Source organism: Pan paniscus, chromosome 13 (genome assembly GCF_029289425.2).
Source record: "Pan paniscus chromosome 13, NHGRI_mPanPan1-v2.0_pri, whole genome shotgun sequence".
NCBI lineage: Eukaryota > Metazoa > Chordata > Mammalia > Primates > Hominidae > Pan > Pan paniscus.
In genome coordinates this window covers 103599488-103626074 of record NC_073262.2, presented here as the reverse complement: position 1 = coordinate 103626074, position 26587 = coordinate 103599488, and the positions used below count along the sequence as shown (strand labels likewise).

Here is a 26587-nt window from a genome sequence, read left to right as displayed (position 1 = left end):
CATTCATTTGGAAAATTTCCCAAGTCCATATCTTTAAGTCTTTCTTCTTAGAGTGGTCAAATCCCTAGAAACAACTCTTCTGGTATCTTAACTAGAGATCTTGTTGCTAGTATTTTGGTGGCAAACTGGCAATATCTAGTCAGGTATATTTCACTTCACTTAATCTTCCTATTTTCAGTTTGGCATCCACCCCCATCACAGCTGGGGCTCCCAGGTAGAAATTAGTTTTTATCCTTTCAGAGAATAAATCTCCATTCTTTTACCTAGATATATGGAGAAAGTGAAGGGATCTGAAAGTATGGCTGCTTCCAGATCAGACTTTCAACTTGATTTTTAACTTTTCATTTTGAAATAACTTCAGACTTACAAAAAACATTGCTAAAATAGTACAAAGAGTTTCCATAAACCCTTCGCCATTCATCTATGGGAAGCTTTTTAGAGGTACAACTTCCCTAGTTCCTACCCAAGGATTTAAGTGGGTCAACTGGGTTAAGACATAGTAGTGTATGTTTTTATAAAGGTCTCTAAATAACTAATGTGCATCCAGATTTAGGAGCCACTTTCTTAGACATTATAAATGTTAGGAAAGCATTTATTTATTCATTCAACAAGTATTTATTAAACAATTATGTATTAGACACCGTGCTGGACACCAGTGATAGAGATTAATAAATCAGGATCTCTGTTCTAAAGTTGCTTTATTACTAAACGGATGAAAGAGACATAGAGGCATAAAATTACAATTCAGTGGGATAAATGCTATGTTAGAGCTACAGAGGTAAGGGACTGGTTTACTTTAGCAGAGAGAATTAAGAAGGGCTTTATGGCTAAGGTAAAAATTTGATCTAGGACTTGAAATCTTATCAGGAATCACCCAAGTAAAAAAGTATATTCTATTAAGAAGGAGCAGCAAGCATTAAAGCAAGGGATTCTGAATGGTTACAGCATATTGTTGGAATGGTAAGAAGATTGATAAAGTGTGGTATATGTGGTTGGTAATGGAGAGAAATAAGGCTGGAGAGGAAGGATGAGGGTGGATTTTAAAGTACCTTGTAAGAAGGACTTTGATTTTAAAGGACCTTGTGATAAGTTTGGATTTTATTATGAAGTCAGTAGGAAGATGGTAGACTTATTCATAGGGGAGTCATCTGTTCAAGCATGATTGATTGATCGATTGATTGATTGATTTTTTGAGATGGAGTCTCACTCTGTTGCCCGGGCTGGAGTGCAGTGGCACAATCTCGGCTCACTGCAACCTCCGCCTCCCGGGTTCAAGCAATTCTCCTGCCTCAGCCTCCTGAGTAGCTGGGACTACAGGCATGTGCCACCACACCTGCCTAATTTTTGTATTTTTAATAGAGACGGGGTTTCACCGTGTTAGCCAGGATGGTCTCGATCCTCTGACCTTGTGATCCACCCACTTCGGCCTCCCAAAGTGCTGGGATTACAGGCATGAGCCCCTGCACCTGGCCTGATTTATTTTTTAAAAACGGAAATATAGATGACAAGATGACAGCAAGGGATATGATTTGTAATAAGGAGAATATAAACAGGGAAACCTTTGAGGAAGATGCTATATTGATTTGATTAAGAAATCATAAAGGTCAATATTAAGGCATTGTCATAACCAGTTGCTAGTAGAAGTAATTATTTGTAATCCTTTTAACCTTGCATTTGTTGTTTTCAGGTTTGAAGTCCTGAGTTTTCTCATGCTGTGTTATAATTCTGCTATTGTATATATGCCTGCCTCATCTTACCAATCTCTTTGTCGGATGGGTTCCAGGTGAGAAGAGTGATTATTACTAATCATCATATTTATTTGACAGATATTTATTGAGCACATTCTCTAAGCCAAGCACTGTTCTAACTTCTGGTATTACAGCAGTAAACAAAACTCATGGAGCTTGCATTCCTGTAGGAGTCCTTATCCTCATGAGGCTGTTTTTGTTGTTGTTGTTGTTTTGGTTTTTTATGAGATAGGATTTCTCTCTGTCGCCTAGGCTGGAGTACAGTGGCTCAATCATAGCTCACTGTGCCCTCAGCCTTCTTGGCTCAAGGGATCCTCCCGCCTGGGCCTCCCAAATAGCTGGGACCACAGGTGTACACCATGACTCTAAGCTAATTTTTGTAGAGAAAGGGTCTTGCTATGTTGCCCAGGTTTGTCTTGAAGTTCTGGCCTCAAGCATTCTTGCCACATCAGCCTTCCAAAGTGCTGCGAGTACAGGTGTGAGCCACCATGCCTGGCCTCGTGCATTCTTGAAAATGTTTTCAGCATTAAAGAAATATTTTCTAGCTGAACGTAGAGTTGTACCAAGACATCCTAATCTAGGGTTGTTTAGTGATATATCTTATTCCCTGGTTGCCGGTTTTTGTAAATCACTTTGAGATCTTTGAAAAAAAATAGTGCTATATATGGGGAAAGTCTTAAGGAATATGAACCTCTTCCCATACATTTCATAAATAACTGTCTCTGTGTTGGAGAAAGTGATTAGCAATAGTACCAATGATGTGTGTGTCTCATTTGTATGTGGGGGGTGGATATTCTGTATCTCATGGATTATAATCTTTACTAAATCATAATTTCTAATAATTTGGACAGACCTAGGCTTAAATCTTGTTCTGTCACCCAGACTGGAGTGCAGTGGTGCCATATTGGCTCATTCAACCTTTGCCTCTCAGGTTCAAGTGATCTTCTCACCTCAGTCTCCTGAGTAGTTAGGACTACAGGTGCCCACCACCATGCTGGGCTATTTTTTTTTTTTTAATAGAGACCAGGTTTCACAATGTTGCACAGGCAGGTCACAAACTCCTGGGATTAAGTGATCTGCCTGCCCTGGCCTCCCAAAGTGCTAGGATTACAGGCGTGAGCCACCACACCTGGTGTTAAATTTCTACCATAGAAAAAATGTAGGCCAGGGTCAGTGGCCCATGCCTGTAATCCCAGCATGATGGGAGGCAAAGGCCTGAGGTCAGGAGTTTGAGACCAGCCTGGCCAACGTGGTGAAACCCTGTCTCTATACAAAAATACAAAAATTAGCTGGGTGGTAACGCATGCCTATAATCCCAGCTATTTGGGAGGCTGAGGCATGTGGATCACTTGAACCTGGTAGGCAGGGTTGCAGTGATCCGAGATCACGCCACTGCACTCCAGCCTGGGCGACAGAGTGAGACCTTGTCTCAAAAAAAAAAAAAAAAGAAAGAAAAAATTTAAGTGATACAAATTAGTTCGGAGACAATGGATGTTTAGAGGCACAGAAGTTCAGTTATAGAAGGAATTCTGAATTCAGCCTTTCAAAATGATTTTTACTTGAGGACATCAATCCCCCAAAAAGGTTAAATGTTGTGTTAGTTTTCTATTACTGCATAATAAATTGCTACAAATTGAGCAGGTTAAAACATCACACATTTATTATTTCACAGTTTTTGTGGGTCAGGAATCCAGATGGCTTAGCTGGGGTCCTCTGCTCCTCTGCTTAGCATCTTAGAAGACTGCAGTTAAGATGTTAGCTGGAGTTGCAGTCTCATCTGAGGCTCAGAAGTTTTGTTGGCAGAATTGAGTTCCTGTGGCTGTAGGACTGAGGGCTTCAGTTTTTTGTAGCTGTGTGCTGGAAGCCATCCTTTGCTCCTTGTCATATTGGCCTCCCAACACAGGCAACCTACAACATGGCAGCTTGCTTCTTCAACATGGGAGGAGTGAGACTCCAGCAAGACCTGTTACCTTATGTAACGTACTCACGTACACATAATCATGGAATCCCATCACCTTTGCCTTATTCTGCTGGTTAGAAGCAAGCTGTAGATCCCACCCGTGCTGAAGGGGAAGGGCATGACACAGTGTGAATACCAGAAAGATCATAGGGATCATGGCTCTCCAAGAGTCTGTCCACCACAAGTGCTTTGCTCAAGGTCACATGCTATTTTGTTACTGGGAAGGGATCCTGCTTATAACAAAACTTATTAATTTTGCCCATCTAAATTAGCTGTTACTTTGATTTTATAGATTACTTAAAAATATTTGTTTCTCTTAACTGTAATACCATGATTAACAAAATTCTTGTCTCTAATTTAGATGCTACTTAAGCACTTACTGCCTATCTGCAGATAAACTTATTTATAATTCATTACTTTTGGTTCATTAAAAGAAAACTGCTTGTTCTCTTATTGGCAACATTATTGTGGCCTTCAATAGAATTTTTTTTTTTTTTTTTTTTTGAGAGAGTCTTCCTTTGTCACCCAGGCTAGAATGCAGTGGCACAATCATTATACATAGCTCACTGCAGCCTCGAACTCCTAGGCTCAAGCAGTCCTTCCACCCCAGCCTGTTTATTAGCTATGACTATAGGGATGTGCCACCATACTTGGCTAATTTTTAAATTTGTTATAGAGATGGGGTCTCACCGTGTTGTCCAGGCTGGTCTTGAACTCCTGGCCTCAAGTGATCTTCCTACCTTGGTCTCCCAGAGTACTGGGATTATAGGCATGAGTCACCACACCCAGCCTAATAGAATTTCTTAATAACAAAAATGATGGCGGAGTTTAGTGGTCCTCAAACTTTTGTTCTTTTGTTCATATATCCTCTACAGAATTTTGAAAAACTATGTACTCCTTGTACATTGTTAAGTTGACATTAAAAATTTTTCATCCTATCTTAAATAGGTAGAAATGATATAATTTCTAGGCCAGGCACGGTGGCTCATGCCTCTAATCCCAGCACTTTGGGAGTCCAAGGTGGGCAGATCACCTGAGGTCAGGGGTTTGAGACCAGCCTGGCCAACATAGTGAAACCCCATCTCTACTAATTAGCCGGGAGTGGTGGCACATGCCTGTAGTCCACTACTTGGGAGGCTACTCGGGAGGCTGAGGCAGGTGAATTGCTTGAAACTGGGAGGCAGAGGTTGCAGTGAGCCGAGATCAGGCCACTGTACTTCCAGTCTGAGCGGCAGAGCAAGACTCCGTCTCCAAAAAAAAAAGGAAATGATATAATTTCTAATATGGAAGTATCTACATAATTAAAAAAATAACTGTTGGGTCACTGTTTTAAATATATGTAATGTAAATACCATAGTGGTGTGATACTCACCATCATCCATTTGAGGAATAAATGAAGAAACTTTTCTTTAATGGTCTAACATTACATTTATTCCTTTTTCTCCTTGAAATTGAAAAAGAAATTTCCATTCCCCTTTCCCCACATAGTTTTATCTTAATATAATACTATTTTTATTTATTTATTTATTTATTTTTGAGACAGAGTCTCACTCTGTCACCCAGGCTGGAGTGAAGTGGCGCGATCTCGGCTCACTGCAAGCTCCACTTCCCAGGTTCACGCCATTCTCATAGTTGGGACTACAGGCACCCGCCACCATGCCCGGCTAATTTTTTTTTTTTTTGTATTTTTAGTAGAGACGGGGTTTCACCGTGTTAGCCAGGATGGTCTTGATCTCCTGACCTCGTGATCTGCCTGCCTCAGCCTCCCAAAGTGCTGGGATTACAGGCGTGAGCCACCACGCCTGGCCATATAATGCTATTTTTAAATTGCAGGTCTTTTATTGTATGTCTCTGCTACAAAAAATATATAAACAATTAAAAAAAAAATTCCCAAGACCATAAGGCACTAAACACTGAAAGATTTCTTCTGGACTCACTATTATAATTATCTTACTAAATTAATTGATTAAATAATGTAGTGTATTACAACTGTTGATCATTATCAAGCATAACTTTTTTGGAAGCATCACTTAATGAGATTGAATGGATGTTAGGGAGTTGTTTATAGTTCTTTGTTTAAAAATGGCCTCACAGACAACAGTATTTTGAAATGTCCTTTTGTTTTGAGATCTCTATACTTCCCAGTAATTCACCCTGATACAATTTGGGGTGAGTAAAAGTTAGACATTTTTGTGTGTATGTGTGTGAAGAGAAAGAAGGATGATTGCGAAAGAGATGGTTAGTTATTTTAGAAAAGTTGCTTTTATGAGCAGTCCACTAGAATGAGTGCTTTATGAGAGCACAGATTTCGTTTTTATTTTTTATTTTTTATCTTTCACCTGTTCACGACTGTATGCCTAGGCCCAGAACGATGACTGGTATATAACAGGCACTCAATAAATACTTGAGGAATGAATAAATTGAATAAATGAATTTAGGAAAACAAAAACTATTTTATTTAATGAATCTGGAAATCACATGTTAAATAGTGTATTTTCCTAGGGTTTGTGTGAGTGGCTTTCCACGGCAACATGAAAAACATTGGAAAGAACTCTGTGGTCGAATAGTATTGGATCCTGAATTTATGGTGCAACTTCTCACAGGGGTTTATTATGCCATGTAAGTAGGTGGAATATAAAATTGTATGAATTCTTCTAATGTTTAGAAACTTTGAATATTTCTCTTTCTTCCTTATCCGATACAATACTGAATCTTTTGTTCCATGATGGGCTTATCTTGTTTTTCTAATATGGTTTCCTTCTAGTAATTTTAAATAAGCCAAAATATAACATAACTAGTCATTAAAATTGGAGTCTAGAAATTGTCAGGTTTTCTGTATGGAAAACTATCTCTACATAGTTCATAACCCAGGTTTTCATGAACGCATTGAAAAGATTACTCTAAATATCAGCATGTAATAAAAACCAATTTATGTGAAGAAACATTTGTAAACATAGTATTTAAAATCTGTTTTGTTTTTATAACCAAAAGTGGGATAGTTTATAAATGAAATGACGTAACACTTGGTATGAAAGTTTTGCTTCACAACCAAAATAGCAGGACTTGGAACAATTTAAAAAGTTGTGCTGAAGATTAGATATTTGCTCAAGAGTATAAATGATCTGCTTTTTCATAGGTATAATGGACAGTGGGACCTTGGCCAGGAAGTTCTTGATGATATCATTTATAGAGCCCAGCTAGAGCTTTTTTCTCAACCACTATTGGTAAGTTATTATCTTTACTCTTTATTAAATATACTTGTACCTAAAAAAGGTACTAGGTTAAAAATGTAAGACAATCCAAATAATTAGGGGAAAATTTGTATTCCATGATAACAGTTGGTTAACTGTTAGAGAAAAAACAAAATAGGTTTAGGTCCTTTCCACCTTCCAGTACCAAAATAAAGTTCAGATAAAGTGAATAATTAAACGTTTTGAAATCCTTTAAGAAAAGAGAGAAGAAAAGGTTCTAAATATTCAGATTTCTAGAGAAGGGAAGATTTCTAAGCATAAATGATAGGACAAGTCACTAAAATAAGATTGATTCGCCCCCCCACCCGGCCCCGACATAAACACCTAAATTCTAAGCCATAAGGTTTTTGGGGGTTTTTTTGTTTCTTGTTTTGTATTTTTTTATAGAGACAGGGTCTTTCTGTGTTGCCGAGGCTGGCCTCAGCCTCCCAGAGTGCTGGAATTACAGATGTGTGACACCACACCCAGCCTATTCCATCAGTTTTTTTAAATTTATTTTTTATTTTTATTTTGTTTTTGATACGAAGTCTCTCTCTGCCACCCAGACTGGAGTGCAGTGGTGTGATCTTGGCTCACTGCAACCTCTGCCTCATGGGTTCAAGCGATCCTCCCATCTCAGCCTACCAAGTAGCTGGGATTATAGGCACCACCATGCCCAGGTGATTTTTTCTTTTTTTTTTTTTGAGACGGAGTCTTGCTCTATCTCCTATGCTGGAGTGCAGTGGCGCTATCTCAGCTCACTGCAACCTCCGCCTCCTGGGTTCAAGCGATTCTCCTGCCTCAGCCTCCTGAGTAGCTGGGACTACAGGCGTGTGCCACCACACCTGGCTAATTTTTTACATTTTTAGTAGAGATGGGGTTTCACTGTATTAGCCAGGATGGTCTCGATCTCCTGACCTCGTGATCCACCCACCTCGGCCTCCCAAGCGAATTTTTGTATTTTTAGTAGAGATGGAGTTTCACTATGTTGGCCAGGCTGGTTTTGAAATCCTGATCTCAAGTGATCTGCCTGCCTTGGCCTCCCAGAGTGCTGGGATTATAGGCATGAGCTACCACGCCTGGCCTCCATCACGTTTTTAAAAGCAAAATTAATATATGCAGGGTACAAACTGAGAAACATATTTTCAGCAGTCATGATACAAATAAGCAAATTAATATTTCATTCTATGTAAAAAGATTTTGTACTCTCCCACAAAATAAACAAATCTCCAACTGGTAAGTGATCAATTAAAAAACAAATGTAAGGCTGGGTGCAGTGGCTCATGCCTGTAATTCCAGCACTTTGGGAGGCTGAGGCAGGTGGATCACCTGAGGCCACAAGTTCAAGACCAGCCTGGCCAACGTGGCAAAACCCCGTCTCTACAAAAAAATACAAAATTTAAGGCCAGGGGCTGTGGCTCACACTTGTAACCCAGCACTTTGGGAGGCCGAGGCGGGTGTATCACGAGGTCAGGAGTTCAAGACCAGACTGTCCAAGATGGTGAAACCCCATCTCTACTAAAAATACAAAAAATTAGCCAGGCGTGGTGGCGGGCACCTGTAATCCCAGCTACTTGGGAGGCTGAGGCAAAGAATTGCCTAAACCCGGGAGGTGGAGGTTGCAGTGAGCTGAAATCGTGCCACTGCACCTCAGCCTGGGCAACAGAGTGAGACCCCATTTGAAAAAAAAAAAGAAAAAAAAATTTAGTGGGATGTGGTGGTGCACACTTGTAATTCCAGCTGCTTGGGAGGCTGAGGCATGATAATTGCTTGAACCTGGGAGGCAGAGGTTGCAGTGGGCTGAGATCGTGCTACTGCACTCTAGCCTGGGTGACAGAGCAAGACCTTGTTTCAAAAAACAAAACAAAACAAAAATGTAAATATCCAGTAGTGAAGTGAGGAAGGCATTCTTTATGTTACAGTAGTAGTCTGACACAACTCTGACTATCCCCTGAAGAAGCAGTTTGGTAATGTGTGTTTATTTCTTTGACCCTCTATCCCATGTCTAGCAATGTATTCCAGGAAACTAAACTTAAATTTAATACCAAAATTATAAATACCAAAGACAATGTATTATAAGCACAACATTACAGTTTTATTTCTAATTGCAAAGGAATAAAAACAGTCTAAATGTCCCACAGCAGAGAATGATTTAAGTTATATAATATTTACTTGATGAGATTATATATTTGAGGTTTTATATTAAAGGGAAGTGCTAGCTTGTATGAGGTAGAAAAACAGTATACAACTATTTTTTAGATCTATACAGGACAGAGGAAACATACAAAATGCTATAATAGTTGTCTCTGTGATTTGACTATGGATTTTTATTCCTTTCCAGTTTCCTAAGCTTTTTGTAATATTTTGATAACAGTATTCTTAAAATACTATTTTCTACTTGCAGCATTGTAAGAATACAGCTTTTTATTTTATTGTTTCAAAAAATTACTATTATTTTTTGAGACAGGGTCTCACTCTGTCACCTATACTGGAGTGCAGTGGTGTGATCACAGTTCACTGTAACATCCACCTTCTGGGCTCAAGTGGTCCTCTTGCCCCAGCCTCCTGAGTAGCTGGGACTACAGGTGCATACCAGCACACCCGGCAAATTTTCGTATTTTTTTGTGGAGACGAGATCTCACCATGTTGCCCAGTCTGGTCTCAAATTCCTGGACTCAAGTGATCTGCCTGCTTCAGCCTCTCAAAGTGGTGGGATTACAGGCATGAGCCACCTTGCCTGGCCCAGCTTCTCAAAAGCCATTTTATTTATATCATTTTTAAAATACTTTAAGCTAAATATAAATTTATTGAGGTAGCATTTGCAGTAATTCTCCATTTGAATTCCCATTTGTTTCCTAATCTTACCCTAAGAGTTATATTAAAACAAATGGATAAAAAGATTAAAAAATTATATCATCATAGTAGTACCTTGAACTTATGAATCTCTTTAAATTAATAGTTTATCCTTTCAACAATCTTGTAAATTAAGTAGAGGTGGCATTTCCAAGGCAATACAGGTAAAGAGATTAGTAACTCTAGTGTTACTAACAGTATTCTTTTATTGTCAGTGGTCTCTGAGGGACCCAGTAATAATATCCTTTTTCCCTATTCAAATCTAGAGCCACGTGATAAACAGAAAAATAGTTCATAGATGGGGAACAAGTATTTTCATTACTGTTAAAAGCTGAATTGAAAGACTCAACTTTCCTTCACATCTAGACCTTGGAACAGCCCACTGGAAAGAATGTTTGAGTGAGCTGATCAGGCACACCTATCCAGGCTGCTTAATTCCACATGGGCTTGTCCAAGTGGAGAGGGAAGGAGCAAGACAATCCTTTAGCTCAAGATTTTTGCTAGATTAGTACAACCCAATTAGGAAACATGCATCAGTCAAATGGCAATTACCAGGTATGTCACTTTCCTCTTCAGGTAGCAGAAAATGGTAGGACAAAATGCCAGAAGTATTTAGGGAACATTTCTCCTCATGTAAACAGAAGAGTGGAGAACATCCTAATGTTTATCAGAGATTAAATTTTGCATGTTATTTATCATCTGAAGAATCAGACAATTCTAAATTGTCTCATAATCAGAGTTTATATGTTAATTCTTTCTTTGGAATGCTTTTTCTCTTTGAAAGTCAACAATTTTAAGGCATCAGTGGGGTATGTGACTCATATTTTAGAAATTCTCATTTGAAAAGCCTGCTTAAAAGAATACAGAACAACAAAGATACGTTTATTACACATTATAATGCAAATTTTAAATACATATTCGAAAATTATGGACACATGTAGTATAAACAAAAACTGCATATTGATTGTAAACTTGTATAGACTTATATTATCATTGTAGGTTGCCAATGCCATGAAAAACTCATTACCATTTGATGCTCCTGATTCTACACAAGAAGGCCAGAAAGTCCTTAAAGTTGAAGTCACTCCAACAGTGCCGAGGATTTCTCGGACTGCAATTACAACAGCTTCAATCCGTCGTCATAGATGGAGAAGAGAAGGTGAGTACAAAATCCCCATAGTCCACACATGGAGTCAAGTAAATTTATCACTGTTTTTACAGACTGTCTTAGCACATGATATTAAAAGACCCTGTATAATTAAAGTAATTTTTTTGTTAAAAATATCACTAGAAATGTGACTAAATGTCTAAAGTTATTTCAATATGTATTTATAAAATAGATGTTTAGATTGCTGTATAAAGATTAAAACAAAATAAGATGAGGTTAAATTTTGTCTTTTTTTGAACTAAATAAGAACAATAGGAAAGAAGTTGCTTTAACCTTGTTACCATACTGGAAAAAAAAAGGTGCACATATGAGCACTGTGGGAAAAACTATATAACTGGCCAAACTAACAGTATAATGCAAGCTATTCATAAAATGATTTATTCTTGATTTTGGATTTTTATCTTTGCCTTTCCTTTTTTTGTAAGTGCTGAATCCAGCAGTATTTCATACACATGGTACTTGAATAGTCAAGCTGTCTTGCCTAAGAGATATTGCCATTTTAATGATCCTGATTTTTCTGTCTTAATTCATTTGCAAACCTCACATTGTTCATCTGCTGCCTTATGTGTGTGCATGCTGTGCACACACATGTAACTATATAAATAGTGTTTGTGTTTATATCATATCCATATATACATTCTCTTATCTGCCTGGGTCAAAATGCTCAGAAAATAATAGAGCAGCATAAAAGCACTAAAATGTTATATGTTGAATCCCAGATGGCTTTGACTTCTCAAACGAGGCTGACTCGAGTATTCCTGGCTCCCCGATCCAACACGGCTCCACTGACCTAGGGATCAAACGTGTGCAAGAGGGGGAGGTGCTGGTGCGCAGGACCCCTGAGCATGGCTCGCCGGAGCCCAACTCAGCAACAGCCACAACAGAGGGTAGGACAGAGATGAGGAGGCAGAAGTCAGTGAGGCAGTTGCTGGAGAAGGATCCTGGCTCTCTATCCCCAAGCAGAGCATCTTTCCATTCTAATGTGTGTTTCTAGTACCCCAGGGTGTATTAGCTTCTCCTTGCAAAGCACCCTCCCTCCTCATATGCATAGCACCAGGTCAGGTGCAATCTTTAGTTACCATTTGTGCTGGCCTGGAGTCTGCATCCCTGTGTAATCAAGGAACAGCTTGGCATGGCTACTAACAAGGCAGGGTCCTGTCTCCAAAAGGTCTGCAAATGCTTGGAATTTTTTTATTACTGAGCATGTTTATTCTAACATTAGGAAAGAAAAATGCACCCAGTGGACGTGAGCCTTATTCATCAATATGAATGATTTTATTTATACAATAATTTATTCTTTAAAATTTTGTGAAGAGAGTTTTAAAACATTAGCATATTATCATTAAGACATTGAAGTGGAGCCAGCTGATTTATCTGTAATTCTATGGTGTTCAATGGACAATTTCTCAGCTCTTTGACAAAGTATGCTGATATTCATTGGCTTTATCATCTGTAGATTAAGTTGCTTAGGCCTAACTAGTAAACTACTGATACCTTCTAGAAATGTGCTATCCTGATGCACAGTACATTTTACAATTTATTGTAAATAATGGTTGTATTCAATTCAGTGGAATTAAAATGTATTATTCTATTTAGAGGTCAGATATCCTAGTAGAGCCTTATTTCTACAATGTAGGTATCGCAACATGGAGGGGTTTTTTAATACCCTTCCCCCCGAGCCCCCATCTGTAAAAGAATGCTTCTCTTTGTTGGAAAAGTATTTACTTACTGTTTTGCATGTAATGCCGTAGGAATTTTTAGCTTTGTAAAAGAGGGAACTGTAGCCAGTTTTTAAAAAATTATTTAATGTATTGCTACTGTGGAACCTTTATACTTATTTATGAAATCAAGCAAGTAGCTTTAAAAGAGGTTATATATTTTTACTTAAAGACCAAACATACATAAAGCAATTAATTTCCACCATAGGGAACTCTTGCTCTTTGGTGCATTAGAAATTTGAGCATGCTCAGTAAGAATCTAAATCTACCCTCTGTTCCCTTGCCCATTTACCCAGATTGACCTTAATTCATTTAACAGTGTTGCATGTGCATGACCTAGGGACCCAAAAAAGTTGGTGCTGTTTGAGAGATCCTTTAAATGGCTCTGAAAGATGGCAGTGTTCCCTTTTTCCCCTGTATCTTATTACATTATCCCTAGGAGTAAGTTTTATCTTGTATAAACACATAACAATAAAAAAATGAATAGATGTGGAACCCAGAGTTGGCCTAAACTGAACATTCCTGAATGACTGAGCCACTTATCTACTACTATTGCTAGAATATTGGAAGTATTTATGCTAAATATAGTACTATGTTAATCAACAGTTGCTGAAATTCCAGAAAGTGTAGGATTAGATTGAAGCATTCCTTCCAATACATCGAGTCATACACTTTGAAACAAATGAACCAAAATAGTAGTTCCTTTTTAATATCCTATAAAATATTAAAATATCCTATTTTAATATCTATCACTGGTAAAATTTCAATTTGGGGGAGGGAGGGAGAGGGTGTAGCCACAAGGAAAGAGGAATGTTTCCTTATTTTACCTTTTAATCCAGATTATTTTTAGTTTTATTTATTTTTTTGAGGCAGGATCTCACTCACGTCGCCCAGGCAAGAGTGCAGTGGCACAATCAAGGCTCACTGTAGCCTCAACTTCCTGGTCTTAAGTGATCCTCCCACCTCAGCCTCTGGAATAGCTAGGACTACAGGCACGCCACCACAGCCGGCTAGTTTTTTTGTATTTTTAGTAGAGATGGGGTTTTGCCATGTTGTCTAGGCTGGTCTCAAACTCCTGGGCTCAAGCAATCTGCCCACCTCAGCCTCCCAGGGTGCTGGGATTACAGGCATGAGCCACCGCCCCTGGCCTATTTGTAGTTTTAAATCAATATTAACAGAAGCCAAATGTGTAAGTAAAGTCAGCCATGAATAGAAAAGTTCATTAAAAATCCATTTCATAGCTTCTTGGCGTTCAGTGTAAATACAAAAAGGAATAAAAAAAAATAAAAAAATTCCATTTCAGATGTCTCCTCTTTGGACCATGAATGGTATTGTTATCACCTTTGGAGAAAATTACAGAGGAAAAATGTTTTGAGACACAATTGCCTTTTTCTTTCTTGAGGGTTTTTTCTCGACCCCCAGATGGTCTCATTCTGTTGCCCAGGCTGGAGTGTAGTGGCACAGTCATAGCTCACTGTAACCTCAGACTCCTGGGCTCCAGCAAACCTCTGGCCTCAGCCTTCTCAGTAGCTAGGACAACAGGCATGTCACCATGCCCAGTTAATTTTTAAATTGTTTGTAGAGATGGGGTCTTGCTATGTTGCCCAGACTAGTCTTGAACTCCCAGGCTCAAGCAATCCTCCTATCTTGGCCTCCCCAGGTGTGACCCACTGCAGCCAGCCTCCTTAAGATTCATAGCTCACTGCCACCTCGAATTCCTGGACTTAAGTGATCCTTCCACCATTGCCTCCTGAGTAGCTGGGACTATAGGTGGGTGCCATCACATCTGGCTAATTTTTTAACTTTTTATGGAGATAAGATCTTGCCATTTGCCCAGGCTGGTCTCAAACTCCTCAACTCAAGGGATCTGCCTGTCTTGGCTTCCCAAAATGTTGGGATTACAGGCGTAAGCCACCATACCCCACCAAGCTTTTTAAACAGAAGAAAGGAAATTACTAAAACCTATGAAAAGTCTTGGTAATTCTGAACTCTGCTCAAGCTTTTGGATTAACATAGATTATTGACTAGTTTTCTGCTATGATGGCTTTAAATAATTTTACAATTAAAATTGGGTTTATTACATGTTGAAATTGAAGGGACAATATAAGCCCATCACTTACTTTTCTCCTGATTGTCAAGTACATTCTATTTGTGACTTTAAAAGCTGGAGTTAAGATTATTACTAAACTGGCCAGGCACGATGGCTCATGCCTATAATCTCAGCACTTTGGGAGGCCCAGGCAGGTGGATTGCTTAAGCCCAGGAGTTTGAGACCAGCCTGGGCAACATGGCAAAACCCCATCTCTACAAAATACACAAAAATTAGCCAAGCATGGTGGCAGATGCCTGTAGTCCCAGCTGCTTGAGAGGCTGAGGTGGGAGGATCACTTGAGCCTGGGAGGTTGAGGCTACAGTGGGCTGTGATCGTGCCACTGCACTCCAGCCTATACAACAGAGTGAGACCTTGTCTCAAAAAATAATAATAAAAATAAATAAATGTTTTTAAAAATTATTACTAAACTGAAGATAATACCTGTGATTAAAGTACAATCAGTATTCCATTATATATACTAAGCATTTCTTAGTATATAAAATATCAGTAGATTCTCTTGCATGGTGGCTTTTATGTTATCATCTTTTTTATGGCCATATTGCTTGGGCATCAGATCTGCATGTAGCAAGATTCAGAAGCTAGCACTAAGTCTCTCAGTCTCCTTTCCTAATAAATATACCTAATGATACATTTCTGTTCACTCCCAGTTTTATATCACTAATATCAATTCTGACCCAATAACTATCCTTTCTTGGGCATTTTGGAGTTCTTTATACTAATTGTAAGTAAATTACTAAAATGTATCATATGAATATAATTTAAAGTTTTTATTTTGAGGTACATTATAAAAGTACATTATATACAGTTCTTTTGAAGAGGTTGAGAGAAGTGGTGTCAGCTGCTACTGTTCTTAGTAGATGCATTTTCATATGGCTTTGCATGATGATTAAAGATTATTAAACTGCTGGATATAACAAGGTGCCTTTTGCTTTAAGGATAGCTTATTTCATTCTTTAGAAGGAAGAAAATAATCCATATGAGTAAATATAGCTAAGTAAATAGTTTATTTTTCCAGGTGCTATGTTAAATAAAATATTGTGTTTAAATATTTTGTATATATTTTGCTTAGGTAACCTATATCTCTAATATTTGTTTAGATTCTTTCCTAACATTTTTACCTTACCTGTAATGTTGATATCTGTTTTGTAGATTCAGATTAAACTTTACGGAAGTCTGGAAAATGTATTTAATAGGTAGCAAACCAATATGAGTTATTGAAAGAAGCAAATGTATTACTTTCTAAGAGAATATTGATCATACTCTCAGTAAGAGAATTGGCTTTCTGTAAACTGCAAGCTCAGTATATTATATATTCTTCTCTTCTTCCCACAAAAACCCAAGATAAGAATTCTGTTGTTGGCCGGGCGCGGTGGCTCATGCCTGTAATCCCAGCACTTTGGGAGGCTGAGGTGGGCAGATCACTTGAGGTCAGGAGTCGGAGACCAGCCTGGCCAACATGGTGAAATCCCGTCTGTACTAAAAATACAAAAATTAGCTGGGCATGGTGACACACGCCTGTAATCCCAGCTACTCGGGAGGCTGAGGCAGGAGAATTACTTGAACCTGGGAGGCAGAGGTTGCAGTGAGCTGAAGATCGTGCCACTGCACTCCAGTCTGGGTGACAGAGCGAGACTGTCTCAAAAAAAATAAATAAATAAATTATTTTGTTAACTGCAGTTTCTGCATGAAATGAAATGTGATGGGACACTATAGTATTTTGTGATTATGACAATACATCTCAATACTAAGAATCTAAAATATAGAAATAATTACATAAAATATTATCAAAACATACCATATAGAAAATATAAATCCTTAAATACCCCTGCTGGTTCCCTACCACTGCTCTCTGATATTTTCTTCACATTAATTGATCAAAATATGGAAACCAGTGAGTAGAAAAGGCCATAGACAAAATATGACTGTGAAGTTACAGAAGCAATATAGTTTTGAGTTATTTAAAAAATTTGCTAGTTCCATGTTAAAGGTTCTAAAACCATATAGAAGCAGTTAACCAACCACTGAGTAAATATAAAATTTTATTATAGTTAAAAAGAGTTTGGCCTGTAAGCATAAATGGGTTTTTGGTATAATTCTGGATAACCAGAATTAGAAGAGGGTCTCTTTTGCACATCTTATGGTGGGTTAAAGAAGGTATGAGGGGGAAAGTTTTTTTTTTTTTTTCCAGTAGGTAGATATGGTCATTTCAGAAGAAGAATGATAGTGTATTATAAAAATTTATGTTAACAAACTGTTGTATTTTACCTAGTCGTTTTACATGCCTAAATATTGACAGTATACTAGATATGTTTGTGGATAGTTTTACAAAAACTGGACTAAATAAAGCTAAACTAACATGTATTAGCATAGTAGAATTCTGTGTAGATTAAGATTTCCCCTAAATTATTTAGGGGAAGTGTTGATAATAGGGCCATTGACAACCTATAGCGAACATTGCCCAAGAGATAAGGTCAGTGTTGTTATTCACAGCTGCTTCTTATTTAATTTAGCTATTGCTGAGTCTGTCTGATTTGTTTTCTTAGGTGCTGAGGGTGTAAATGGAGGAGAGGAGTCTGTAAACCTGAATGATGCAGATGAAGGATTTTCATCAGGGGCTTCCCTCAGCAGTCAGCCAATTGGGACCAAACCATCCTCCTCTTCTCAGAGGGGAAGCTTAAGGAAAGTAGCAACTGGGCGTTCAGCCAAGGATAAAGAAACAGCCTCTGCCATCAAATCCAGTGAGAGCCCTCGAGATTCAGTAGTTCGCAAGCAGTATGTACAGCAACCAACTGATCTTAGTGTAGATTCAGTTGAGCTGACACCAATGAAGAAACACCTGAGCCTGCCTGCTGGCCAGGTGGTGCCAAAAATCAATAGCTTAAGTCTAATCCGGACAGCCAGTGCTTCCTCAAGTAAATCATTTGACTATGTAAATGGCAGTCAAGCAAGTACCAGCATTGGGGTTGGCACTGAGGGAGGTACTAATTTAGCAGCCAACAATGCTAATCGATACTCAACTGTCAGTCTGCAGGAAGACCGGCTAGGTCAAGCTGGCGAAGGTAAAGAGCTCCTCAGCCCAGGAGCCCCCTTGACCAAGCAGTCTCGATCCCCAAGTTTCAATATGCAGCTAATATCCCAGGTGTAGTTTTGACATCCTCCCTCTTCTTTCTGCTTACCTTTTAAACTGAACATTTCATTGTGCAAGAAGACACTTCATCCCACATTGTGAAAATATTGGTCACTGTTATCAGATTTCATTTAGTTTAGGTATCTTCATACTGTATTTTGTATCAAAACAGCAATAAGGTTTTCTTTATCCCTCTTTCCTACATCTTCTCTTCACCTATTCCTTGTAAATGTGTTTGTGAAGCAGTATAAAATGTTTGCCTTTTCCATGCCTTCCTTTCTCCTTGGGTGATGTGCAATCCATCGTAGGCTGATCGGTCCCATTTCAACACTGTGAGACTGAGGATACATTAGAGGAAATGGTGTATATGATCCCTATGAAACGATTCTTTGGCTTTTGTTTAAAAACAAAACGGGTTTGTTCTCATAATCTATAGAACTATGAAGATTACTGGATCATATTTTTTTCTCTTAACCAGGAGTGCCTCAGAGATTCTGCTATGACTTTGGACTTCTCTGAGTCTGTGCAATCATTTTCTGGAGAAGCATGGGGAAAGGTGGTAGACTGCTGCACTTTTTCATTAAAATGAGGGTAGCTCTTTCTCCACCCCCCCATCTCCTTTATCCCGAAGACATAAATGTTCAATTACGGAGGCATTTAAATCAAGTTGTGACCACCTCCATTGGAGGGCAGGACTCTTGATTGTGTAATTGATAATGCACTTTCTCAATGGCTGTATAGTCATTATTAACGTGTCTTCCCTCTTCCCCACAAGGACATATAAGGTCATTTCTGTCCTTCAAGTTTGGCCAACTAACAAATCAGAATCTGAGGGGCATGTTCTATTTCCCAGGAATGATTGACACTTTGGTGCTGGGGTTTTGTGGGGGCGGGGGGTAGTTTTTGTTTAGCTTTTGTGGAGATTGTGTGTGTGAGAGGAGATTTGATTTTTTTTTCTTCTTTTCCTTTGTGAGCTGATGGCTGAAGTGTAACAGTACATCTTCAGGTAAAGAGAGGGATTTCTCAATCTACTTTCTGTTATGTCAGACTATAAGAGAAACCCTTTCAGCTGCTTTCTAGATGTACCTAAATTCAGTCAGATATTTTGGATTAAGAAACCTAAAGTCCTGATACATTACATACTCCAAGGAAATATATCAGGGACAGACAATTGGCTGAAACACTGATACTTCAATGTGACACATTTTTATAGAACATTTCTACCAGGGGGTACTGACCTTGATTTCTCCTACAAGGACCACACTGCCTTTGTGTTTAATGTAATGCAATTTGTGTACCTTCTAATCATATATCTGCAGTTCCTCATTTTTATAAAACTTTGAAATCATGCCAGTAAGCTAGATGTTGAATGTATGTAAGTAGCATTTGGTAACTGCTAAGAAGTTACAAAAACATTATTGGTAAAAAAAATTTCCTTAGTTCTGATCTGGTTGGATAAGATTTTATCATAACTTTTCTGGGTCTCAGGCTCTGATGTTTGAAAAAGAAGGGAATATATTGGGTTTTAAAAAAGTGTATTGTGACTTAAACTGTTATAAGTTATCCTTCCACAGAATACATCAGAGCTATCAGTGCTTTGTACATTTAGATGTTTTTACTTGATTATTGTTTAAGAAAAATATACTGAATTTATAGAAAGCAAGTATTCTCCTAATTAGCAAAAGTTAAAATTTTATGTCTACCATTAAAATTATAATAGATTTTGATAAATAACCAGAAAAACGCCTTTTTTTTTCACACCTAGCAATCCCCCCGTTTTTATTGTAAGGACTTTCTTTTTTCCCTAAGAGACTTTCTGTTAGACTCTTTATATATGAGATGCTTGTTTAAATATGGTGGTCTGTAACATTTTCCAGCTCATGTGAAAATGGAAAACTAGAACCTGAACTAGTATCTACAACATTGCCAAAGTCCAGGGTAAAGCTAAAAGTTGATAAGTAGACAATTTATTGATTTGTGTGTGTCTGTGTGTGTGTGTGTGTGTGTGTGTATATGGTGTGTATATGTATATATCACAAAGTTGTATTTTAAATATTTTAAATACCCTTTCTTTTAATTTAACTAAGGGATGTCAAATAAATGAAAGGAGTTTAAAAATAGCCAAAATAAATGAGCTATAAAGGCCCATAACATACTAAAACAGGCAGTTTCAGGTATGTAAGGAAAGGAACATTATATTTACCTAGAAAGTGAGATCTAAAAAAAAATAAAAAATAAAAAATAAATAAATAAAAAATAAAAAAGAAAGTGAGATCTTGGCTATGGCTGGAGGTCAGTCACTTTATGGCATAAATTATTTGGAAGGTAAAAAGACTGTTTTCAATTCAAATTGTGCATTTATTGGCATCTAAATCTAGCATGATTTTGGTTAAAGCACAAAAGAAATACCACATAATACCAAATTACAGCAAATGTTAGAATAAATACAACAAAATTTTCCTTTGGCTAGAAATCTTATACCTGAAAAATTGGTTTTAAAAAATGTTCATCTTGGCCGGGCGCGGTGGCTCACGCCTGTAATCCCAACACTCTGGGAGGCTGAGGTGGGTGAATCATGAGGTCAGGAGTTCGAGACCAGCCTGGCCAACATGGTGAAACCCTGTCTCTACTAAAAATACAAAAAATTAGCTGGGCGTGGTGGCAGGCGCCTGTAATCCCAGCTACTCGGGAGGCTGAGGCAGGAGAATCTCTTGAACCCGGGAGGTGGAGGTTGCAGTGAGCCAAGAATGCGCCACTGTACTCCAGCCTGGGCAACAGTGCAAGACTCTGTCTCTGAAAAAAAAAAAAAAAAAAGTTCATCTTAGAGGATTTTATTTATCTGTATGTATATACATATATGTTTGTATGTATACATACCCACATTAACATTTTATGACCCTGTAACATTTGTTTTCTATTCTTTTAGGTGATGTGAGTTGACCTCAGTGAAGAAACATTTCATTTAGTCTAAGCCTTGCATTCAGGGTCTTACAACAGATTTCTTGTGCAAGAATTATTATTAGTTAAAATGGAAGGTGTTAGTTTAACAAACTGAGTCAAATTTTCTAAGTTTTTAAATATGCATTTTAACATGCATTATTTTTGGCATTTAATTTAAAATAGTTTTGTTTCATATATACAATAGCTGTTACAGATATATGCCAGCAATATTCATACTTTTTTAACAAGCTTTTGTTATATATTTTCTAATCTCCATAAAAGTCTAATCATCTATGAAAAAGATATTTAGGGAGAAAATACTTGTTTTCTGTAATAAAACAATTAGGTTGGTGCCATGTATGCCAAGTTGGATAAAAGAATACAAAGAAACAGCTGAAGGTTTTGGGAGCTCGCTCTGACATTAATTACTAGAAAGCAAACTAAAATGCAAAGTGAATAGTTAACTCAGAAGATTTGATTTTTTGAAATAGGGTCTCACTCTGTCCTCTAGGCTAGAGTGCAGTGGCACTATCACAGCTCACTGCAGCCTCAACCTCCCTGGGCTCAGGTGATCTTTCCACCTCAGCCTCTGGAGTAGCTGGAACTCCAGGCATGCACCACCACACCTGGCTAATTTTTGTATTTTTAGTAGAGACGAGGTTTTGCCATGTTGCCCAGGCTGGTCTCGAACTCCTGGGCTTAAGAGATCCACCCACCTGGCCTCCCAGAAGTGCTAGGATTACAGACATAACTACCACACCTGGCCTGAAGATTTTTAAATGTGAAAATATTTCAAGAAGCTAAGGGGAAAATCGTTATTTTAAAATCCTGATCCCCTTAACTTTACCCCTTACCATTCCCCTTACCTTTCCAATTCACTTTTGTCTATTTATTATAGAATCAGAATTGTGCTAAGAAGAAACCCTGGAGATAATCTAGCTAGTCTCCCACTCCCTCACCCCAACCTTCATCCTCAAGAAACAGAGGCTCAGAGGTTGTGGTGTGATCAAGATCATATACCTAAAGCAGAGCCAGAATCAAACCCAGTCTCCCATGGGTTTGGGGAGGCAGTGGGTTGTTAACTCCATTTTTGCAGTTTCTTTATAGTTCTGGTCTAGTAGTTGGTGAATACAACACATTAAGAAAAGTGTTAAATCCAGAAAAAATGTAGAGTAATCTAGATGGGGAAATGTTGGAAATGTTAAGTATGTCTACAGATGTAAGGATCAACACATTATTCTAATTTATGCCTTACTATTTTCTGCCACATAACAGTTGTATGCTGCCATTTTATAGTTGAATACATTTGTTGGGATTTATTTAAATATAAAATAAACCCAGTGAAATGGCTTTGATCAGTGTTTTCTAGTTATTTTAAAGTAATTTTTGAGTCAGCCAGCTTTCAGTCACCAGTGTGGCAAGCTAATTATATTGCACAATAGAGTATTGCAAAGTAAAGATTAAATAAATTTGATTCCATTACTTTTTAATGTAGAAAGAGACTGAATCTTATGCTTAGAGCAAATGCAAGCAATATTTCCTTATATGATTGAAAAAGGTTCTATAGTGTGAAGCTTATGATTCCATAATGGAACAGTGACCATGATGTCATTTAAAGTGTGTATATACCATATAAAATGTCTTAAATGCGGTAGTCTCAGCTATATAAGCTCAGTATTTCCAGTCTGTATTCTCAGATTCCATCTAGTAGCTTTAAATTAATTAAAATTGTTTATTAGACACTGGAATACTGAGAATAACTTCTTTCAGATTGTTTTGTTTGCACTACTTTTGTGAATATTTTAATGAAGTGGAGTCCATTTTTGAGTACTTCAGTTGTTGACAATCAGTTGTCTCGTTTAAATCTCTGCATGTTCATTTGTAAATAAAAAATGTAGTACCTGTCTTTAGGGGTAGTCCCCTATTTATTACAAACACTGGCAAGGAATATCTCTCCATTTCTGACCTTGGATTACAAAGTATGTTTTGGGTTTTTCTTTTTTAATCAGTATTTCAGTTACATCTTTGTTTTCAGCTTTAAAAAGTTTAACGGGTCATGCCAATGATCAGAAAATCTGTAAGAATTTTAGAGCAATTTTTCTACCTACGGCTATGTTAAACAGTCTGAACATGAGACTTTTTCTTTCAAGTTGAAGATTATTGTCATCGTTTTACCACTAAGTTGGTTGAGACACTTACTTGTAATACTTTAATTTTTTTAAAGTGTTTTTAGAAACAAGTTGTTTGAAAACCAATTAGAAATTAGAATATTTGCCAGATTATAAGCAGATGGAATGCAGTGTAAAACTGTTAACAATGCTAATAAAATTATGAGTCATCAGATTGGTACAGTTTTCCCTGCCAAGATGGTCATATTGATAATGTAAGACAAATTTTAGTATTACTTGCATTATGTGTACCTAATAGGTATATCATACTGGTACTGAGCATATATAGAAAATACTATTCATAGAGGAGTCATCACCACCCAACCTCCTTGCCCGTGTAGGCATATTTCTTCTGAACCTGACCACACAAGTACAACATTTTGGTAACTTCAGTCTTTTCAGTATTTTTGTAATCTTAGCCATAGTCCTATGAGAAATGTACATAAGAGCAAACAATTCAGGATAGAAATTAGCAGAAAGCTGGGAATGATGTGAAATAACTGGCAGCATAGTACAGAAATGTATATGTTTTGCTTCTGGATTTTTAGAAATTGTGCTAATCATGTTTACAAATTAAGGCATATTCAGATGTCTGCTATTATGTTTAATATTGATTTGATAAAAAAATGGAATTAGATGTAGCTTAGAGTATAAATGAGTCTTTTTAAAAATGTGTATCTGGAAGTAGGTCTAATAAAGAAATCCTTTTATTTTCAAAGAAATGAACTTAATTGGACAACTCATCCCCAATTACAGAATTGATATCAATATGGTTTGCTGTATTTGAGTATAAACAGCTCAGTGTTAATTATATCAAAGGAAGTTCTTTACATGTTCATTGATTACAAAATTTACCAAAGAAAATGTATCTACCAAATATAATTTTTAAAGTACTTGTTAAGGAATGAAGCCTCTTTAACATATAAAGTATCTTAAAAATATTCTCTGACCTGGAAAATAGGTTTACAGTAGCTACAAGATTCCATTTTAGGTTTTCTTATGTCAATAAATGTCAGTATTTTACACTTCCAGCAAAAGTACCCGTTAAAGACTAAATCTAAATATTATTCCTCATAGCACAGCTTCTGGTCTCCTTAAATTAAGGATCCTACTCATCAGGATTGAATAAAAAGGGGGAAATTGCTAAAATTGGTATATTGTATAATATTGTGGGTTAAGTAAAATTTAGGGGGGCATTATGGAAATGTACCTATTTTAAAGGGCAGTGGCAATTACTATAATATTGGTTAAACTGGTAAAGTTTGTTAAATAATTTATGTCCATGATCATTCTGAGTGTTTTTTTTCTTTGCAGAAAAACAGGATTGGGTTAAGAAAAGCTAAAATACTCATTTTTAAAAAATGTATAGCCCAATAAGAACTAAATGATTTATTTCAAAAGTTAAATAATTTTTTTTGGAAATCATGAAATGTATTTGCATATTGATGTTCCAAACAGGTTTTATGTATTGTTGTTTATAGCAGGTAGTAGTTGAAAAGTAATGAGTATATTGATTAGCTGTCTTGGAAAGAGAGGATTGGCTTTCTAACAATCACTGATACAGGTTTGGGTTTGGGGGGGTTTGTTTGTTTGTTTGTAAGTTTTATCATCCATACTGAATTGAGAGATAAGCTCCATGTTTAAAAATATTTGTAATAAGTTCATCTACTTGACACTGAATCTTTTTTATTCTTACTCTAAAATTATTCTGGCTTTCCATTCAGTTTAAGTGGTTAAGTGAAACAGTTTTTAGGGTGCAAAAATTATTTTCCCACTGTTTTTCTCATGATAATTTGAGTCTCCTGAGCTATAATTTCTGAAGGATTTTTACTACTTTGGCATTATGTAATCTGATCTCTGTCACAATGATAGTAAATAAGAACTATCTCACTTTCATATGTTTGCTTCATAAAAGGATATGGAATGTACACATCAGCTCTTTTTTTTTTTTTAAACTAGCATCAACCTATAACTTGGTATAAACTTCCCAAGTATTTAGAGAATAGTGCTGGTGAAAATTTAAATAGGATAGGCATATAGAAATTATGACTTGTATTGAGTGATGTCCTTTCAACCTAGGACTAGTGACAACCTTCATTTTTTCAGAGCTGAAGAAAAAACCATGAATTTAAGATCATATTTATTGGTGCATGTAAGCCATTATCCTGTCTTAATGAACCGATTAATGCTGTTGATTGTTGAAATGTGAAATGTAGTCACTGTTGACCTTGTAAATATCTGCCAGAGATGAAAAAATATTTTAAGTTATTGTAAATAAAGATGTATAAAATCCAGTATCAGTCTGCAATGCAGAAACATATCTTAGATGTTAAAATACTGTGTTTGAGAGATGTGTAATTTACCCTTAGATGTATCTAGTTACATTAAGAGTGTAAATTTTTTTGTACAGTATAAAAATACAGCTCTATTTGGCTTTTAACTGGATTTCCCTGAGTTGATTTTATCTTACGTAAATTTTATATCTTAAAAGGGTCTTTTCATATTTTTTCAAAGTGTACCATTTTTATTTTATATCTGAACCTTTATATCATACCCTATTACATTAAGGCAGTATAAAAATTATATTTAACACCACAAAATAAGAAACAAGACAAAGGCAGGTGTGAAATTAATACATAAAACGTGCCATATATTTCTGTAGTTAATTGCAGGGGTACAGATTTAGCACTGAACGTTAAAGCAGCCAAATGTAAAGACAGAAGTAAGATTAATTACATAATTTTCAGATTCCTTAAGATTCAACAAGTTTCTCAGGTGAAGCACAACTATTTCTAATGTTAAAATATTTTCTTTCCTGGGTCCTTGTAAAGAGGAACCAATATTATTATAATACAGTTTACAGTACAATTTATGAAGGTGCCTGTTTCTTCACACCCTTACCTGCAGTTAGTTCTCTCATCATTAAACTTTTTGGTCTTTCCCACATTGTCTTTCCTAAAGATACTTTAGCCTTCACTTGGAACATGGGTTTAATCAAGGGTTAAGCCCTAGGCCCTTTTTCCTTTCCTTTTCTTTACATGCATTTTCTGGAAAAATCTCTTTTGTGCCTTTTTTCTTTATGACTGTTATTCCTTGCTGAGTCAAAGTTTTATTCTCCATTTTATTTCAGATTCAAGCAAAGTACATTATCTTTTTGATATTTATTATCCCTTAATCCAAAGATTGGCAGATCCAGAACCAAGACTGTGTTTTTCTCTTTGATTCTGGATCTGCATTAGTAAGGAAGGATGAGATTCACAAGCTGACAGTTCCAATTTTTTCCCTTTATTAGAAATGTAATAGTTGTTCATTTACAAAATACAGAAAAAGGGCCGGGTGTGGTGGCTCACGCCTATAATCCCAGCACTTTGGGAGGCCGAGGTGGGTGGATCACCTGAGGTCAGGAGTTTGAAATCAGCCTGGCCAACATGGTAAAACCCCATCTCTACTAAAAGTACAAAAATTACCCAGGCATAGTGACAGGCACCTGTAATCACAGCTACTAGGAAGGCTGAGGCAGGAAAATCGCTTGAACCTGGGAGGTGGAGGTTGCAGTGAGCCA

General features: G+C 37.1%; 1 protein-coding gene across 16 annotated transcripts in view; it reads left to right on the top strand.

The window, feature by feature from the left end:
• Window positions 1-25470, top strand: part of HYCC2 (hyccin PI4KA lipid kinase complex subunit 2) — a 98133-nt gene extending 72663 nt beyond the window's left edge. For 8 of the 16 annotated variants that reach the window (XM_008974163.5, XM_055108941.1, XM_008974166.6 and 5 more), the window contains 6 exons: window positions 1688-1783; window positions 6211-6327; window positions 6845-6932; window positions 10791-10950; window positions 11679-11846; window positions 17334-25470. In XM_008974163.5, coding sequence (XP_008972411.1) covers window positions 1688-1783; window positions 6211-6327; window positions 6845-6932; window positions 10791-10950; window positions 11679-11846; window positions 17334-17935 — 1231 coding nt within the window. In that variant the 3' untranslated portion in view covers window positions 17936-25470. Of the gene's footprint in view, window positions 1-1687; window positions 1784-6210; window positions 6328-6844; window positions 6933-10790; window positions 10951-11678; window positions 11942-17333 lie in introns of all 16 variants that reach the window. The other 8 variants (XM_003820731.4, XM_055108943.1, XM_024927972.4 and 5 more) reach the window with 2 other exon arrangements.
• Window positions 25471-26587: the final 1117 nt, after the last annotated feature.